Source organism: Scleropages formosus, chromosome 8 (assembly GCF_900964775.1).
Source record: "Scleropages formosus chromosome 8, fSclFor1.1, whole genome shotgun sequence".
Lineage (NCBI taxonomy): Eukaryota > Metazoa > Chordata > Actinopteri > Osteoglossiformes > Osteoglossidae > Scleropages > Scleropages formosus.
In genome coordinates this window covers 13477570-13497658 of record NC_041813.1, presented here as the reverse complement: position 1 = coordinate 13497658, position 20089 = coordinate 13477570, and the positions used below count along the sequence as shown (strand labels likewise).

General features: G+C 45.3%; 1 protein-coding gene across 1 annotated transcript in view; it reads right to left on the bottom strand.

The window, feature by feature from the left end:
• Positions 1-810: 810 nt before the first annotated feature.
• Positions 811-20089, bottom strand: part of oprd1b (opioid receptor, delta 1b) — a 33040-nt gene continuing 13761 nt past the window's right edge. Inside the window, exons 2-3 of the mRNA XM_018754805.2 lie at positions 3921-4276; positions 811-3725 (exon numbers count right to left, since the gene is read on the bottom strand). Of these exons, the coding sequence (XP_018610321.1) occupies positions 3196-3725; positions 3921-4276 (886 nt within the window). The 3' untranslated portion in view covers positions 811-3195. The remainder of the gene's footprint in view (positions 3726-3920; positions 4277-20089) is intronic.

The window sequence follows — 20089 nt, the reverse complement described above, 5'->3', positions numbered from 1 at the left end:
TCGTCTATGGAGTCTTTTTTTCTCAGTTGAGAAACTGATTTTATTTTACATCTTATATAAAAATAGCTATATACTGTGCTTTTAATTTAGTTTAAAGGCTTTTGTTTGCTCATTTTTTGTCATTTTTCACAGTTGGTCATATTGTTATTTATGAGTTTTTCGACTGTTTGTGTCTGTCATGTTCCCCATTAGAAGCAATACACTGGTCATTTAATCAGTATTAATTTAAACCATCACTGCATTTCCTGTGTTAACAAACCCTATAATGGAAGCACTTACCTTTGCAAGTGATTTAACGAGAATTGTCTTGGAAGGAAAAGTACACTGGAACTAATATGGGCACCAGCCCAAGAACAGGTTAGGGTGGGGGATTGGTCAAGGGCAGTAAACCCTAGTCAGTTGTTCAGTTCTTCAAAGGAAAATTGTTTTTGTTTACTTTCACATCAGTTTACTAGCTGATGTGACAGTAAACAAGCCTTAAAGGTAGAAATTAAATAGTCGGTTTACAGAAAGTGTTGATAAACATGTAAATGTTTACGTTTAATAACTTTGTGATTTGAAATTATTGAACTAGGGATAAACCTTTATACAGCAACTTGTATGATGTAAATGTTTATTTTTAATATTTCTGTGTTTCGAATGGTAGAATAATGGCTAAACCTTTTTGCAGGCCTTTTTGCATGTAATCTATACTGATTCATATAGTTGCATGTAACAAATTATCTGTACTTTATAATCATGTGTCTGCATCTCAGTCTCTTCTGTTGATGCAATGCACTCATTGTATTTTTCTCTGATATGTAGGTTGCTTTGGAGAAAAGTGTCTGCTAAATGAATAATAAATGTAAATGTAGCAATGCTTCAGAATGCCAGTCTATGCTTTTTTGCCCTAAAGCCTACTGTACATCTTAAGAAAATGTGTGAAAAAGAACAAATACACCTTTCTAATATAGACAGCCGTTAGGAACGGAGGCAAGAGAACAAAACAAATTAAAATCTGTATATTATAAATTGTCTATTTAAGTATATTGGCCTTTTCTAATATCTGTAAAGAAAATTACATCAAAATTTTAGACTAGATCCCTTGTACCACTAAAAATAATATTTTTTATTTACAACAAAATGAGTGGATTCATGTAAACAGACATTTTGGCACTTTGCCCGATACATTAACATAACAGTGCTGTTTACGTACGCTGTCTTCCCGTGTCTACAGTTCAGAAAGCAGTTTTCATCTGAGACATCAAGTTAGACATCCATTTACACTGTGGGATTAATATGTTGACTAGTGCTGCTCCCCAAGGTATCAACATCTCTGATTACATACAGACGAAAACCTGAAGCTGTATTTTAAACAACTGAATTAGTGAAAAATGGATGTTAGCAGCACCTATCCACACAGAATATATTTGGGTTATATCTCTGTATATTAATCAGTCTTAGAACAATCAGATGAAGGTGATACTAAATGGCAAACATTACCACTGTTTCTCATGTTTGGCTTGAGTTTAACTTCAGGCTTGTCATAGCATGATTACAAGTCATCCCATGAAAAGTAATTTCGATTTTTCAGAAACCTGAAAATTCATCTGAGGGCAAACAGTGGATACAACCCACGCACAAGGATAACTCAAAGTCTACATTTGGTGTAATTGGAAAAACCCGTTCTTGTGTTTATGTAGGTTATGCATGGCCTTTTTCTGTATTCTTGGACATTTTTACATTCCTCTAAAATTTGACAATTGTCCATTTTCCCTATATATCAGAGATTTCAGGTAAGACATCGTCAGTTCACTTTCATCATGATAGTAGCATCACTCCATGGCACCATGCTCTGCGAAGCTCATCCTTTTGTTAAGGAAAGTAAAAGTTTCTTCTACTGAGCAGTCATGGATGATATAGGTGAGATGATCTCCAAAGCATTGCTGTACTGTTCTGCATTGTAAGTTGTCAGTGTTCACAATGCCTGTTTCATTTTGAAAAGAATAATGCATACTGTCAGGACTGAGTATCTTAACTTGTAACTTACCACCCCCTTTTCCATAGAAAATAGGAATCCTGGGACTGCAAAACAGATTTGTATTCAGTTTCTGGTCAGAGACCATCATCATTTGCTATATGAATGTCAGTCTCTTTGTCAATGCTTTTAAAGGAAAACAGTATTTCTGGCTGTTCTGACAGAGTCTTGTATTGAAAATAAAACAATGATGACCTTTAGCTTTTGTTAGCCAGATAACGGTCAAGAAGCAAGGCAGTAACTGCTCAGCATTTCAGATAATCACACACGCTGATAATTACAATTTCATTGCCTGGATGTGGCCTGAAGTTTTTGTTTCATTTAAACTTTTCCTTTTCTTCTTTGTTCTGCTTGAAAGGAAATGTCCATCTTTTTTCATATAGTAAAGTTCCGGAAAATTAGTTGTCTGTTATGCCATTCATATGTTATTAGACCTGTGGATTACGCCTTGAGTTGGACTGACATCTCAAAAATTGGAAAACTTTTCTTCCAGAGTTTCAAGGACTATTTTTCTGCTAGCACATCTCTTGCTCCAAATGTCCAGAGATGGATTTCATTAGTCAAGATGGTCTGGACAAAAGAAACCAGAAGGATCTGGCACTCATCCCCAAGAAGGTGTCCATTAGCTGTCCACTGCCTTAATTTATCATGCTCCATCAAGCAATGAGAACTCCTGCTTGTTTATAAGTATTTAATCTTTTACCCTGTTTATAATTTTCCATATTCACATTCACATATCTTTAAAGTAAAGACATTGTGTGGATTCATTTTCTGTATGGTATTCAAATGTATATTATCCAAATGTACCCAAATGATTAACAGTCTGTCTAGACCATTTGCCCTATTAATCCATTTCAGTTCTCCCACATCTACACATTAACTAAAAATGCCTGCATGTGACATCAAAACGTTGATCAAATTGAGTATATTCTGCAATTAAGTGTTTTCTAGAGGTTTCAAACCTCCAGAAATGCAAGATGCCAACGTGCTTAGCAATTATCAGATTAGTATAGTAGACAGTGATGGTAAATCATCCTTCAGCAAAATCCTACTGCAGTCATCAACCATTACCGTGTAGAGTGTCAGAACTCGGTGGTGGAGATCTGGGTAACTTCAGACTGTAGGTCTTGCTGAACCCTCATAGAACGGGATCCATGGGGCATCTGGTCCATGTCTAGTCATACAGGTTTCTTCCCTGCTTCTGAAGGAGCACAGACAGATACAGGCTCTCGGGTCATGTTCCTTGCCCTGGAGAAGCTGTTCTGCTCTATACGAGACCGGAAAGGCAGACAGAAGTCACGGAAGCACCGCTTGAAATTCTCATCCAGGAAGGCATAGAGGACAGGATTGAGGCTGCTATTGGTATAGCCCAGAGCAATACACAGGTGCCAGCTGGCGATCACAAAGGGGTTCTTTTGGTCAACCTCAACTAGGGTCTTCACAATAATGAAGATGTGGATGGGTGTCCAACAGACGATAAAGGCTGCCACTACTACCAGCACCATGCGGGTGATTCGGCGTAAGTTCTTGTCCTTTTCCTTGGATCCCGAGAGTAGCCGAACACTCTTCAAACGCAGGATCATTAAACCATAGCAGATGGTGATGACAAGAACGGGAACCACAAAAGCAAAGATGAAAACACAGATTTTCGTGACAGTGTCCCAGTACCAGTCTGGATCTGGGAACTTCAATGTGCAAACAGTTTTACCTAAAAAAAATCAGACAATAAGATGAAGCATATGAAACAGAACATTCAATCTCATTCTTGAAGTACCTGATTAGTTATATAGCTAAGATGCACATTTTCTAGATAAGAAAAAAAACACAAAGAATTTATTCATTTCTAGATAGAACTGAAAAAAAAAATATGGCTTTGAATTCTACTATGGATGATTTCACATACCTTTATCATTCACCTTGGTGATTGCCATGATCATGATGGGCACACCAACAGCAGAAGAGAGAATCCATACACAAACATTGATGATTTTGGCCTTAATGGGTGTGCGGAAGTCGAGAGCACGCACAGGGTGGCAGACAGCAATGTAGCGGTCCACGCTCATCATGGTGAGTGTGAAAATGCTTGTAAACATGTTGTAGTAGTCAATAGCGATAACCACTTTGCAGATGAGCTCTCCAAATGGCCAGGTGTTCATCAAGTACTTGGCACTCTGGAAGGGCAGCGTACTGGTTGCCAGGGCATCTGCCAGAGCAAGGTTGAAAATGTAGATGTTGGTGGCTGTCTTCATCTTGGTATACCTGTTCAGGTCAAGATGAGGTAGACATTCATTAGTGAAGTTTTTAAACTCTAGCACCCTCCTCTCAATATGTCTAGCTTGTTGCTAAGCCACTGAGTTTAGCAGAATATAAACAGGTATGACATGGTCATTTTTATAGGAAAATGCTATTGTCACAGCTACCACAAGCACCTCCCGGAGGTAAGGCCAGCACACCTGAACAATGTTTAAATTAAGTTTAGATAGGAGGAAGCCACCACTGGGAAGTTGTGGAAACTCACCAGAGACTTAACCTACGCTTTGTGCTGACAAACATTTCAAAGACCTAGGGATAGACCTCACTTCATCCTGGACCATGGTTTCATGCTGATCCAGAGAACTCCTGCCTGGCTTCAACCCAGTTTGTCCATGACCATGGATCACCGGACCTTGAACTTCCAATCTCACTTTTGACCCTGTTTGTCCCAAGACAACGGTTTAAGTCAGATCCCACAATCCCTACCCAGGCTTCTACCCTGCATGTACCCTGCATTTCCCTTTGCCCTTGCTTCGACTCTGTATCACCCTGCATTTTTATCTTTTGCCTTTGTTCAGTGCTCTGCGTCACTGTGTGAGAAGAATGTTCTATAAAAATAAATTGAATTAAATGTACCCAACGTCGATCCAGACCATGCCAACAAAAACTTCTGTGGTCCTGACCTGTTTCTATCCAAGGACACTGATCTTGATTTGCCTGTCTGACATTAAAACTCGGCCTTGGATCCATTCTCTGTGCTGCCGCTGAGTTTGTGTGACATCTGCAGCACCAGACATAATCAACAGTTGCTCCTATGGTGATTCAGTCTGGAGACCTGTGCATGGCGAATGACCCTGTGCATCAGAATGGAACTGATATACAAAGGAGGAGACGTGAAAAGTTGCTGGAGAACACATTGGACATCTACCTGTAGCGTAGTCATTGTTTACTCCAGACACAGAACCCCTGAACCAGGGCAGGTGGGTAAAGGATGTCTCAGCCCCCCAAAAGGCAACAGCAGCTTCAGGAACGGTTATGTCTATACTGTGGGAGCCAGAACCACTTCTGTGCTTCATGCTTCTTGAGATCCGTACTCAAAGGCCACAAGGTGACTGACCCTCTAGAGCCTGCCTAAGCATTTTGTGCAGGGATTTTATCGGGGATAGAGGGCACAGTGGATTTGGCCAGTGCGCGCTGTGTAGCAGGTCTGGGGTTTGAGCCCTGCTTGGGGTGTCCTACAGCAAATTGGCGTCCCGTCCAGGGTGTGTCCCATCTCCCTTTGGCCTTGTTCCCTGTGTTGCCAGGTAGGCTCCAGCTCACTGTGACCCCCGCTCAGGGCAAGCAATTGTAGACATTGGTTGGTGATCCCTTTGACAAGCATGTTATGGGAGCTCTGAAAAGACTAGTCTGTTCAGTTGAGGTGTTTTGAATCTGAAGGACTGGTCCATGACCACCCTGATTCAACCCAACTGTTTGTTTTAGAAGTTGATGTGTCAAGGGTGTCGCTTGCTGCTGCTGCTGTCACAACATCAGGGGTACCCAAAGAAACTCTGCCCCTGTCCTTTTCTCTGTTGTAAACTCTCCCCAGCAGAGAATAACTCCAATGTCAGCAAGAGAAAGTTGCTTGCTATTAAATTAGCATTCGAAAAGTGGTGACACCGACTGGAGAGGGACACTCCCCCTTTTGTGGCGTTTAAAGATCATTGGAACCTCTAGTATTTCCGAAAGGCCGAATAACTTAATCCTCACCAAACAAGGTGGGCATTATTCTTTATACAGCTTAGGTTCACTGTGGCCTACCATCCTGGCTCCAAAAATGGCAAAGCTGACACCCTTTCTCTTATACATGAGCAGAATTCAGTTTCAGACCATCCAAAGCCCATCCTTCCTACTTCCTGCTTCTGTGGCCCCAATGCAGAAGGGGTTTATGAAGGAACTGGCGACAGCGCAGGCCCAAGATCCTGGACCAGAGGACAGGCTGAGGGACATACAATAATTTTCACAAATCCATTTTACCCACAATTCAACTATTTACAACAAACCCACTTCCTGCTCAAACGCCCGGTAATTCGAGTCGTTACAATACAATTTGGCTGAGAATCAGCCAAATGTTATTATATGTCATTCTACCATACCTTTTGGTTTCTGAGTTGGTGCAGCTCTACTAGCTAATTTTTATTAGCGAATCCATATTAAATGCTATTTTTATTTTTGGTTGTACAGGTTTTTCTGAGAGATTAAAATATTTCTCACATTTCGCTATTTAACAGTTTTCACTTTTTCTGAGTTTGTGGTATTGAGCTACAAGGAACCAATTGTGATAATTTCTAGCTAAACCTCAGAAAAATGGGAAAGTGACTGACGCCTGCCTGCACTGAACATAAACATTCTTATGAATTATTCAAAAGGGAGGTCATCCTTCATTAATTGTGTATCTAAATATGAATTCATGTTGCATGCTAGGAGATAGCTAACACATATTGATGAGGAGATGCCACAGCTTGTCTTACCTGCTCCTAATAAAGTTAAACATATGAAACACATCAGCTCCGAAAGCATAATTTGGTTTCTGAAACTCAAACTAAAAAACAATGTCATGGTGACAGGCTGACTGGAGACAGGCAGGTAAGTAGTGTACCCAGTTGCGGGTTGGTTTTACTCTTTTCACCAGGTTCAAAGGGCAGGACACGATCAAGGTCCGGGACAGGCGAATGTCTTTCAGGTGTAAATGTTTCAACACAGGCAAGCCAAAACTAGGTAGTCAGAGGAAACAGGTGAGGGTCAATAACCAGGAACATGAAAATCAAGCAGGACGCGAAGAACACGACGAAGATGCTGCTACTGCAAGACCACAAGGGCGATTCCAAGAATCCGAGTCATAATGCGGTCACGGAGCTCCTTTTATTCTGAGTTTCATCAATTAGCTGCAAGTGCTGCTGCTCTGCTTGTTCCTGGGGGCGTGACAGTACCCTCCCTTCCGCACGCGGAGGCCGAGGGGGATGCCCCGGGGCCATGGCGCCGGGCGATCTGGGTGGGCTTTGTGAAAGGCAGCAATCAGGTCAGGATCCAAGATGTCTTTTGCCGGTACCCAGATGCGCTCCTTTGGGCTGTACCCTTCCCGATCGACCAAATACTGTAAGTGGCCGCAACATTGTCGTTAGTCAAGGAGCTCTTTATCCTGATATGCCGGAGTTCCATCTACCTGTACCAGCGGGGGCGGCTCCATAGCCTGTGGGACTTGGAGGTGCACCACTTTGTATGGCTTGAGAAGGAAGACATGGAAAGTCGGATGGACTCAGAGGGACTGAGGCAGATGCAGGTGGTAAGTTACCGGGGTAACCTGGAGGACGATCTGATAGGGGCCTGTATAGAGAGGGCTGAGTTTTCGGTACGGGAGGCATACTTTCAGGTTCCTGGCAGACAGCCAGACGCCCTGGCGGGGATGGAAGGAGATGGGACGGCGGCAGTGGTCGGCTTGGTGTTTGTACTGGTGCGCGCTGCGGCGTAGCCGGGTTGTGACCGCTCTCCAGGTCTCCTTGCTGTTCTGGTACCAACTGTCGACTGCTGGGATCTCTGTGCGGTCTGGATGCCAAGGGAAAAGGGGAGAATGGTACCTTAAGACACACTGGAATGGCGTGAGTGCGAGGAATGTGGGAGGGAGTTGTGGGAGTACTCCGCCCAGGGCAGATATCGAGCCCATTGAAGCTGCTTCCAGCTGCAATATGACCTTAGGTATCGTCCTAGGTCCTGGTGGAGTCTCTCGACCTGTCCGTTCGCCTGTGGATGATACCCCGATGTTAAGCTTACCGCGACCCCCAGTTTTCGCCAGAAGGCCTTCCAGAGCTTCGAGGTGAACTGTGGGCCTCGATCGGAGACAACGTCTTCTGGAAGGCCATACAGACGAAAGACATGTTGAAACAAGGCCTCTGCAGTTTCTAAAGCGGAGGGTAGCTGCGGCAGAGGTATCAGGCGACAGGACTTCGAGAATGGGTTGAGGACTGTGAGAATGATGGTGTTACCTTGGGACAGGGGCAAGTCCACCAAGAAATCTATGGAAACATGCGACCAGGACCCAGCTGGGACAAGTAGAGGCTCCAACAGACCAGTAGGCTTCTGAGTGGGGGTCTTGGCTTGAGCACACGTCTCACAGGCTTCGACATACTCCTGCACATCCTCCCTCATGGACGGTCACCAATAGCAACCTTGAGGGAAAGGATCCGTCGGGTGCCCGGGTGTCCTGCCGCTGGGGAGTCGTGTGCCCACTGCAGGAGGGAAGGTCTGGTAGTCCGGGATCCTCTTCTCAGGCTGCCTGGAGCTCTTGTTGGAGGTGCCATCGAAACGGAGCCATGATCCATTGTTTCGGCAAGATCGGGGCAGGTTCTGCTGAGTCCAGGTCCCTGCCATGTACCCTCGACAGGGCATCAGCCTTGGCATTCTTCCATCCCAGTCAGTAGGTCACAGTGAATCTGAACCAGGTGAAGAACAAAGCCCAGCGTGCCTACCAAGGGTTCAGACACCACGCTTTCTGCAGGTATTCTAGATTCCTATGCTCTGTCATAACCAGGAATGGGTGAGGCCGCTACCTCAAGCCAGTGCAGCCATTTCTCCAAAGCTAACTTGATCACCAGGAGCTTGCGATTCCCTATATCGTAATTCCGCTCAGCTGGTGTCAACTTCCTCAAAAAGTACGCGCATGGATGGAGCTTTGGGAGATTGCCCTGTCTTTGGGACAGGATAGCCCCCACCCCGACCTCCAAGGCGCCCACCTCCACCACAAACGGGAGCGAAGGATCAGGGTGTTGTAAAATCGGGGCGGTGGTGAACCATTCCTTCGGTGTCTGGAAGGCTTTCTGGGCCTCCGCGATCCACTCTTGTTTCTTACCCTCACCCCGCAAGAGGGATGTGAGTGGAGCGGCCACTGAGCTGAACCCCCTTATAAATCGCTGATAGAAGTTAGCGAATCCAAGGAACCTTTGCAGGGCCTTGACAGACATGGGTGGAGGCCAGTCAAGCACCGCCTGCACCTTCCTTGGGTCCATTGCCACCCTGTCTACTCTCAGAATAAAGCCAAGGAAGGAGACCTGCTTCTGGTGGAACAAACATTTCCTCCCTTGACATATAAAGGATTCTCCAACAATCATCGCAAAAGTTGTTGGACCATACTGAGGTGTTGATACATGGTGTGGGAATAGATCAGGATATCGTCAAGGTATATTATGACTCCCTGGTTCACGAGGTCTCCCAATAATGATTCACAAAGGCCTGAAAATGGATGGGGCATTGGTCAGGCCGAACGGCATGACTAAGTACTCATAATGACCGAAGGAAGTACTGAATGCGGTCTTCCACTCATCACCCTCCTGGATCCGGATGAAATTGTAAGCACTGCACAGGTCCATCTTAGTAAATATTCGAGGCCCGTGGACCTGCTCCAGCGTCGCGGTGAAGAGTGGCAAAGGATGTGGGTATTTGACTGTGACCGCAATTAGTCCATAATAGTCGATGCAAGGACGTAGCCCTCCGTCCTTTATTTCTATGAAGAAGAACCTGGCGGATGCTGGGGAGATGGACAGCTGAATAATCCTGGAGCCTAAGGCCTTCTTGACGTACTCTTGGAGCGTCTGCTGTTCAGGCAGAGACAGGGGATAGATCCGACCCTTAGGTGGAGACGCGCCCGGCAGTAGATCTGTAGCACAATCCCATGGCCTATGCAGCGGCAGGACGGCTGCCTTGCTCCTACTGAAGAGCCAGGTCCTGAAATTCATCTGGGATGACAAAGGTCTGGGGAACGTCCGGGCTCTCCACGGAAGTAACTTGACAGGGTAGGGCTAAGCAAGTGGTGGCACACTGCAGTCCCCATACTACTAATCCCTCTTTGCTCCACAAGAAAACGGAGTCTTGTTTAGTCAACTCCGTGAACACCAATATTACCAGCATCTCTGGTGACCTGATCAGATAAAATGAGAGGTCCTCAGTGTGGCAAGCCCTGACTTGGACCAGCAACTGCATGGTCTGCTTTTCCAACACACCTGTGCCCAGCGGCTGCCCGTCCAGGGCCTTGATTCGGCAGGTGACTTCGCCTTTGCGCATCGGTATGCCATGGCGCTGGGCGAATGTTGCATCCATAAAATAACTAGCAACCCCTGAATCAAGCGCGTGGGTCTGTACCCAGGAGTAACCCCAGTTCGCCTCTAGTGCAACTCGGTACAGAGGGCAGCACTCACCTTGGTTCCATGTCGGGGCTCGCTGGGTGGATTCATAGGACAGGCGGCTTGGTAATGCCCCGACCTCCCACAATACAGGTACTGCTGACCCTGGAGCTGCTGCTGTCACTCCTCAGGAGAGAGGTGCCCCTGTCCCAGCTGCATCGGTTCTGAGGCCTCCGATGGTGTCACCATCTCCAATGAGGGCAGCCATGGACGGGGCAGATGTCCCTGAGCGAGGTTGTCCACCATGATAGCGTGCTCAATGAAGCAGTCCAGGGTCCAGTCCTCCCCGTGGTATGCCAATTCGGCTTGAATTCGCAGACACAGCCTGCGGTGGAAGGAGGCCAGGAGGGCCGCCTGGTTCCAGCCGCTATTCTCGGCCAGGGTCCAGAACTCGAGGGAGTAGGTGACCACGGTACGATTCCCCTGCTGAATAATCATCAAACAGTCACTGGCCATGCACATCGACAGCGAGTGGTCAAACGCAGCCTGAAACTGCTCAAGGAAGCGCACGTAGGTGGTAGTCTCCCTCTTGTATCATACCGTCATAGCCCAGTCTAGTGCGGGTCCCGTCAGCAAAGAAATCACATAGGTGATTTGGCCCATCTCTGATTGGTACAGTTGAAGCTGGCTTGCGAACACCAGCTGGCATTGCAATATAAACCCCCAGAATTTTTTGGGAGACCCATCATACCTCTTGGGCGGGGCCAGTTGGGGGTTTGTTTTTGGCAGGAGCGGGACGACTGCTGATAACGCAGGTGGTGCGGCGGAAGCGGCTGCAGGAATATTCCCGGTGATCGGTTCCAGTGTCATGGCATGTTCGGCAACCGGTGGCTTCTGTACCAGATTTCGGAGCTTCTCAAGGATCTGCTTCAGGCACTGCTTGTGTGCGTCCAACAGGGCTTCTTGCGTGGACACCGCTTCCTGCAGACGCTCCAACTCCACTGGGTCCATGGTAAAGGCAGATTCTTCTGTCATGGTGACAGGCTGACTGGAGACAGGCAGGTAAGTAGTGGACCCAATTGCGGGTTGGTTTTATTCTTTTCACCAGGTTCGAAGGGCAGGACACGATCAAGGTCATGGACAGGCAAAGGTCTTTCAGACATAGACGTTTCAACACAGGCAAGCCAAAACTCCAGGAACGTGAGAATCAAGCAGGATGTGAAGACCACGATGAAGCCGCTAATACTGCAAGACCACAAGGGCAATTGCAAGAATTTGCGTCGTGACACGGTCACGGAGCTCCTTTTGTCTCGGGTTTCATCAATTAGCTGCAGGTGTTGCCACTCTGCTTGTTCCCGGGGACGTGACAAATAAGAACACGAGATTCTACCTTTATTGCAAATAAAAGAAATGATCTCAATGAGGAATGAAGATGAGAGATTTGCCCAGGTGGTGTTTAGCTTAATACTGGCTGGCAATGTGGATGTGTGGACTATTGCTCTCATTTTGACCACTTCCACATTCAGGCAATAGCCGCACATGAAGGCCCTACTGAATACTGTGCTGGGGACTGATTTAAGCTCTAGAAGTTACCAGAGAAGAAAAGGAATACTTCTAAAATAAAAAACAAAGGTATTTCTCAAAGCAGACAAGTCTGTCTCCTTACCTTTCGCCCATCACTCAGTTCAGTGTCATGCTCAGTTAATAGGAATTTGCAGCTTATGTTGGGAGGCAATCTGAGGAAATATGGCCTGCAATCAGAACCTTTTGAGCTTCTGTGCACTCTCACCCATCCAGAAAATTCCGTGGCTATTAATGCCTTGGTCATGGTAAGCCACGCTGTATTTCACATTGGCCAGTGACGACAGCCAATGACATTTTTTCTACAGCCTACAATGGAGACCGAATTTTTTAAGGCAGAAAAAAGGAAACTATGAAAAAAGGCAATGAAATAGAAATTTATTGCAAATATGACTTCAAAACTACATTTGAAAAACATCATTCCAAAAATTATAGGGATTTCCTAAGAAAGTTTCTTTCTTTTACGGACCATTGTGGAATCCATACCATTACGGATTACAAGCCCCCACTACAGGCCTGCGACATCAACAACTTCTCTGGTGTTTCTACCAATTCCTTTCTGGGCCCCACTCATGTATTGAGTCATATGCCTGTTCATCTTAGCCGCTATGATACCTGAGAGCAGCTTCCATGTTGTGCAGAGGCAGGTTATCGGGCAATAGTTGGATGGGACTGCTCCTTTCTGGGGGTCCTTCAGGATCATCAACTTTTCCCTCTGCAGGAGGGAGAGCATACAATGAGCACCAGGGTGTCCTACCTTGTGGGAGTCGTGAGCCCAGTGCAGGACGATCCCTTGCATACTGATGGGAAAGTATTCCTTTCCCAGAGGCTTGTTGCCGAGCTTCGGTTCATTGCCTGAGCGGCCTAGGGCTCTTGGAAGAACTGCCATCGTACAGGTGTCACAATCCAGTTCTGGGGTAAAATGGGTCAGTTGAGGCGGAAATGTTGTCCGAAGGGGGTGTGACAAGAATCAAAGCCGAAGAATTGAGAGCAATGGGTCAAGGAGCCGAGGGAGACGTCGAGGGGGACGGGAATAGGGATCAGGGAGAAAACAATGAATGTAGAGTGCAGATCTCAAGACAAAGAGAGCAGGGTCCGAATAGGTTCTGCGGTCTGTCCTCTATCGGGTTGCTCCTCTTACAGTCTGCCGCTGATGGTCGCTAGCAAGTGCAGAGGAGGAGCGTGCAGCTTGGGGCATGACAGAGATAAGCTGAATGGGTGTAGGGTGCCTGTTGTACAATGTGCCTACCTTACTTTTGTCTATAGGAAAGGTAGTAGATAAGTAAGTAACAAATTAGAAGTAAACACGGACTGAGCACACACAAACAGAAAGCAAATGAGAAATGTTACCATATATCTAGCATGTGTTTCTAGAACTATATGTGTGCAGTGGATGCTCAGAGAGACTCCCTAGACTCTGACACAAGGGACAGGGGTCTCTCCCTCTAGATGGGGGGAAATATAGTAGGATACTTGCTCCTGTTTTGGGTCCTTTCTTTGAGTATGTCAAATTTCTTCCACAACCCACCAGAGGTTTTTTTTTTTTTCCCTTGATTTTTAGTTGACAGTTTCGTGGCAAGTAAGCATACTTATAGCTTTAATAAATGAACTGATGATATATTACAGCAGTCTGTAGTCAACTGTCATCTTTGTTTCTTTGCCATATGCCTTTGTCCAACGCTCTGTGTAACTATGTGAGAAGAGCGCTCTATAAAGATGAATTGAATTGAACTGAAGGACATTAGAAGGGCGACGGGTCTTTTATTAAAAAAAAAAAAAAAAAAATCATCGATATTCACTATAATTTCCAGTGAAAACAATATCTCTCTTTTATATATATTAGCCCAATGTCAGCACAAACCATACATACACACACAATGTTTACAGCTGCTTGTCCCGAGGTGAGCCGGAGCCTAGCAGCGCGGGGGGACGCACACCCTGGATGGGATGCCAGTCTGCCGCAGGGCATCCCAAGCAGGACTCAAAACCCAGACCTACCACAGAGCAGGCCCCAGCCAAACCCGCTGTGCCAACATGCCCCCCCCCGCAGCACAAACCTTAAATTGGCAAAAACTGCCACTGAACCCTGGATACTTTTGTCTGAGCCAATTAGACCTACACTTTATGCAGACCTTGGGTGACCTGTAAGGTGCTGTGATCATAAAACCTCAAAATAGGAGGTACAGTTAAATATGTAATGAACAATTTTCCAACAGTCTTAGTTTTCCATGTAACTGAAACTGACTGCATGTATAACAAAATATCCATGTGCTCTGTGTTCATAAAGCTCCTTAATACACAGGAAATGATAAATTTTGGAGTTTTATGTCAAATGAAAAGGTGGCTCTTTTCCAGGTGTGACCAGTCTGGTGCACAGACTGCACTTGGGAGAAATTCTTGGGTTTCCTTTCCTGAACCAGATATGAAAACAGAAAGACGGTAATTGAAACAGCATTAAAACAAAAGACAACCCGTGATGCCAGAGGTGAAAGACATCTGTTCACCATCCCCATTTAGAAAGTTGCTCTGGGTTATACTCTTGGTCTGTGTACCATTATTCATTGCCTTACAGTTGAGGTGACCAGCCATTGCACAGATAACAAAATAAATGTGCTTTCCAGACAAACACAAAAAAAATCTAGCAAATACCATCTGCAAAATACAGAAGCAATTAAAATTTAGACACACACTTTCAAAAGGGGTGAAAATGGGTGAAGTGAATATCTTTACAAACTGTGGGAAAATCAGGTTCAGGCACAGACACAGGAGATGGTCTGGCATTTCCCAAAGGTGTGTGGGGCCTGGCAAATGTCTTGACCATAAACAACAAGACAGGCAGCACTGTAAATACTTGCAGCACCTTTAGAGGGAATTTCAGTGCTTTGAAGGGACCTCTCAACTGGCCAATAGATCTGAGAAACTATCAGCTTCACACAGGTGAATGTCCTTGAGAACAAGGCTATGGATTTTAAAACTCGTTATTTGAGTGTTGTGTGCCCGATTCTACACTATTTGCAACCAATTGTTATCAAATCCACATCTCACCTTTCTTTTAAGCATCAGAAATCCTACTAGAACTGAAGCCAAAGTAACCTTTTTTTTCTGACAGAATAGCTGACATGCAAAGCAGCAGTAAAATTAAACTATTAGTGATACTTGAAACAATGTGCTTTGAGGAAGCAAAATGTCACAAAGACACTTCATTATACAAGAAGGAAACTAATAATGTCTAATCACCATGTTCATTAGCATTCGTACATATGTTACTGTGGTGTTCTATTGTTCTTGTGACTAACATAGTGCATTTGAAAATGTCATTAACTCCCAGCTACTCAAAGCATGTGTGTCAGAATTTAGCATTTGTTTGTCTTCAACGGTATACCAGTGACTGATCATGAAAGAATTTGCATAAACGGCCATTGAACCTGCTTACTTTTGTCTGACTAAACTAGAGCTCCACTTTATGCAGACCTTGAAATGGGAGGTGCTGCGATCATAAAACCAAAATAGGGGGTATAACTAAATATGTGATGAAGGAGTGATGATGAAAAGGAGGCTTTATGAGGCAGAATGGAGATGTAATATATTTACCTCCAAAAAGGAGCAATTTCTTTAAGAAGTCACTAAATACTCAAACCCATAATGATTTTACTAGATAAAAATGCCTTGAGCATCTATGTGAAAATTACATCAGTTAAAGCTTTATTTAAGAGACAAAGTAAAATTGTTCAGCGAAACAATTTTATTTATTTTTTGTATTTAAATTAGTATTTCACTTTTTTGGGAAACTTTTCATGAAAGAGGTCACAGCTTTCTTTAAAAAAATTATTTGAATCATATTCTTCAAAATGAGCCATAGTTGCTAGCAAAATAGGAACATTAAAATCTTAAGGCAATTCTTTGCTGTGTGCTGTGCTCCATGCTTTGAAATGAACCCTTAATAAGAAGACACCGCAAATTGTCCATTATTTATATACTTCTCGCAAATTTCATACCTTTAAAATGAATTTTAATCAAAGTTATAGGTAATGTAAGAATACTGCTCTCATTGAAATTATTTAGTAATATGCAGATCTAAACATTTCTCTGTTCCTCTTTTATCACCATATAGCAAATGAGGAAACTGAATTTATATACATATATACACACACACAAACACACAGACATTTTCAGAACCGCTTGTCCCATACGGGGTCGCGGGGAACCGGAGCCTACTCGGCAACACAGGGCGTAGGGCCGGAGAGGGAGGGGACACACCCAGGATGGGACACCAGTCCGTCGCAAGGCACCCCAAGCAGGACTCGAACCCCAGACCCACCAGAGAGCAGGACCCGGTCCAACCCACCGCACCCCATATATATATATATATGTAATTATATATATATGTTAAGCGGCTGGATAGTGTAGTGGTAAGATTGTTGCCTTTCACCTCGGAAACTGGGGTTTGAATCCTGGTCATGGCCTACCTCCAGTAAGGGGTCCTTAGGCAAGACCTCCTTATGCTTAGCTCTGCCTAACTTGGATATGAGAGTGAAACAAACAAAGAGAGTCATGCATTCAGTCATGCAGAGTCAGACATTGCCTGGATTAACAAGGTCTGTGCCAGATGTTGGGGAACCAGGACATACTGACAATAAGTAGGCTACTGGAACTAGAACAAGGCATGCATGGACAAGAGATGAGAATAGGGACCTACTGGAATGCTACTACACAAGTAACCCCAGTGAAAGGTGTTACATGAAGAGGATGTGGGACCTATGGATACTTCAAAACCCAACATCAAGACTAATGCCTCAACAACTGATAGCTCAGTGTTCCAACATCTACAAGAAACAACTGCTATCATAACTAGAGATTGATGAGGTACAACACAAATGCTATGGCAAGGGGGAGCCAGGACAACAGGTCAAGAGGGAGATATCATCATCTCCACACTTTGAGATTGGGTACCAAGCCCCAAGAACAATGAGCCCTTGTAAGCTGAATGCAAGAGCAGCTGACCTAAGAGATAAGATCATGGCTAAGAAGGACACCTGGAGCCCCTGTGGCTGATTACCAAGACCAAGTGAAGTACCTATTGAAAGTCTACTAGAAGATGTGAATGCAGCACTATGAACAATCCCTACTGAGACCAACCATCTGATGTACAACACAGCAATAGTGATGCTTGGATACAAGATGAATACCAAGCATAAGAAGCAGTATCCTCTATGGAAAAGAAGGCTAGAGGCCAAGATCAAGGCAGCACAAAGGGAAGTTAGCCAGCTATTGGAACTGCAGAAAGGTGTGATGAAGATGAAGACCCTGCCTAAGAAGTATACCTGTCTATACCTGAGGCCTTAGAAACTGCCAAGCAAAGACTCATAGCCTTGGATAACTGCCTGAAGAGGTACACAAGAATCAGAATCAGAACGAGCTTTATTGCCAAGTATGTTCGCACATACAAGGAATTTGTCTTGGTGACAGGAACTACCACAGCACAGACAGAATGACAGTGACAAGACACAGATGAGAAGATAGACTATGTGAGCAAAGAATAAAAAATATTTAAAAAATATAAAGTACCCAATATACAAAAAATAGTACAAAAATAGTCGCTAGATACAAATGCAAGGGAGTGTAAGAGAAATGTGATAAATAGTTATAAATATAAATAGCATTATGTATTGCACGGTTTACTCTCTAGGGGAGAGATTTAGGTGTTCATGAGGTAGATGGCCTGAGGAAAGAAACTTTTCTTATGCCTGGCTGTCCTGGTGCTCAGTGCTCTGTAGCGCCGGCCAGATGGCAAGGGTTCGAAGAGGAAGTGTCCTGGATGCGAGGGGTCTAGAATGATTTTGCTCGCCCTTTTACTGACTCTGGACGAGTGCAGTTCTTGGAGAGCTGGGGGGGATGTGCCGATGATTCTTCCAGCAGTCCGAACTATCCGCTGCAGTCTTCTGATGTCAGACTTCGTAGCTGAGCCGAACCAGACAGTTATAGAGGTGCAGAGGACGGACTCAATGACTGCAGAGTAGAATTGCAGCAGTAGCTCCTGTGGCAGGTTGAACTTCCTCAGCTGACGAAGGAAGTACAACCTCTGCTGGGCCTTCTTCACAATGGAGTCTATGTGGGGCTCCCACTTCAGGTCCTGTGAGATGGTGGTGCCCAGGAACCTGAATGACTCCACTGTTGCCACAGTGCTGTTCATGATGGTGAGTGGGGATAATGCTGAGGTGTTTCTCCTGAAGTCTACGATCATCTCCACTGTTTTGAGCGTGTTCAGCTCCAGGTTGTTATGACTGCACCAGACAGCCAGCTCTTGGACCTCCTGTCTATAGGCAGACTCGTCGCCATTCCGGATGAGGCCGATGAGTGTGGTGTCGTCTGCAAACTTCAGGAGTTTGACAGAGGGGTCCTTCGCGGTGCAGTCGTTGGTGTACAGGGAGAAGAGCAGTGGGGAGAGCACACATCCCTGGGGGGCTCCAGTACTGATTGTGCGAGTTTCGGATGAGAATTTTCCCAGCCTCACTATCTGCTGCCTGTCTGTCAGAAAGTTGGTGATCCACTGACAGATGGAGGTGGGCACAGAGAGTTGGGTTAATTTGGACAGGAGGAGGTGTGGGATGATGGTGTTGAAGGCTGAGCTGAAGTCCACGAACAGGATTCTCGCATAAGTCCCTGGTTTGTCCAGATGTTGCAGAATGTAGTGAAGTCCCATGTTGACTGCATCATCCACAGACCTGTTTGCTCGGTAAGCAAACTGCAGGGGGTCCAGTGATGTCTTTCAGGTAGTCCAACACCAGTTTTTCAAGTGACTTCATGACCACAGATGTTAAGGCGACAGGTCTGTAGTCATTAAGTCCTGTGATCTTGGGTTTCTTTGGGATGGGGATGATGGTGGAGCGTTTGAAGCAGGAAGGAACTTCGCACATCTCCAGTGATCTGTTGAAGATCTTTGTGAAGATAGGGGCCAGCTGGTCAGCACAGGTTTTTAGGCAGGCCGGTGAGACACCGTCTGGGCCTGGTGCTTTCCTTGTCTTCTGTTTGATGAAGACCCGACGCACCTCCTCTTCGCAGATCAAAGGTACAGGAGGGGGGGAGGTGGGGGTTACTTGAGTTGTTAAGTGATTGGTGGAGAGAGGGTCTGAATGGGTGTAGGGTGTGAGACAGGGTTTATCAAACCTGCAATAAAACTCATTCAAATCGTCGGCTAGTTGTTGAGTTGACACGGTGCCGGGGGGTGGTGTCTTGTAATTTGTGATGTCTTTCATGCCTTTCCACACCGACGTAGGATCGTTGGCTGAAAACTGTTTCTTCAGCTTTTCAGAGTAGTTTCTCTTAGCCACTCTGATCTCCTTTGCCATAGTGTTTTTGGCCTGTTTATACAAGACTCCGTCCCCGTTCTTGTAGGCGTCTTCTTTGGCCTGACGAAGCTGTTTGAGCTTTGCAGTGAACCACGGTTTGTCATTGTTGTATGTTAAACGAGTCCTGGTAGGGATGCACATATCCTCGCAGAAACTGACATATGATGTTACAGAGTCTGTGAGCTCATCCAGATCGCTAGCAGCAGCCTCAAAAACACTCCAGTCAGTGCACTCGAAGCAGGCTTGTAGGTCCTGCTCTGCTTCCCCAGTCCATCTTTTAACAGTCCTTATTACAGGTTTAGCTGATTTCAGTTTCTGCCTGTAGGTCGGTATAAGATGAACCAGGCAGTGATCAGAGAGCCCCAAAGCTGCCCGTGGAACAGAGTGATATGCATCCTTTACTGTGGTGTAGCAGTGGTCCAAAATATTACTGTCTCTGGTGGGACATGTAATATGCTGTCTGTATTTTGGCAGTTCACGGGAGAGATTTGCTTTATTAAAGTCCCCGAGAATGATTATAACAGAGTCCGGGTGTTGTTGCTCTGTGTCAGTGATCTGGTCACCCAGCTGTTGCAGCGCTGCGTTCACGCACGCTTGCGGTGGAATGTAAACACTTACGAGAATGAAGGAGGAAAACTCCCGCGGCGAGTAGAAGGGCTTGCAGTTGATGAAGAGCGCTTCTAGGTCGGGACAGCACATCTTCTTTAACGCTGTCACATCTGTACACCACCTTTCGTTGATGT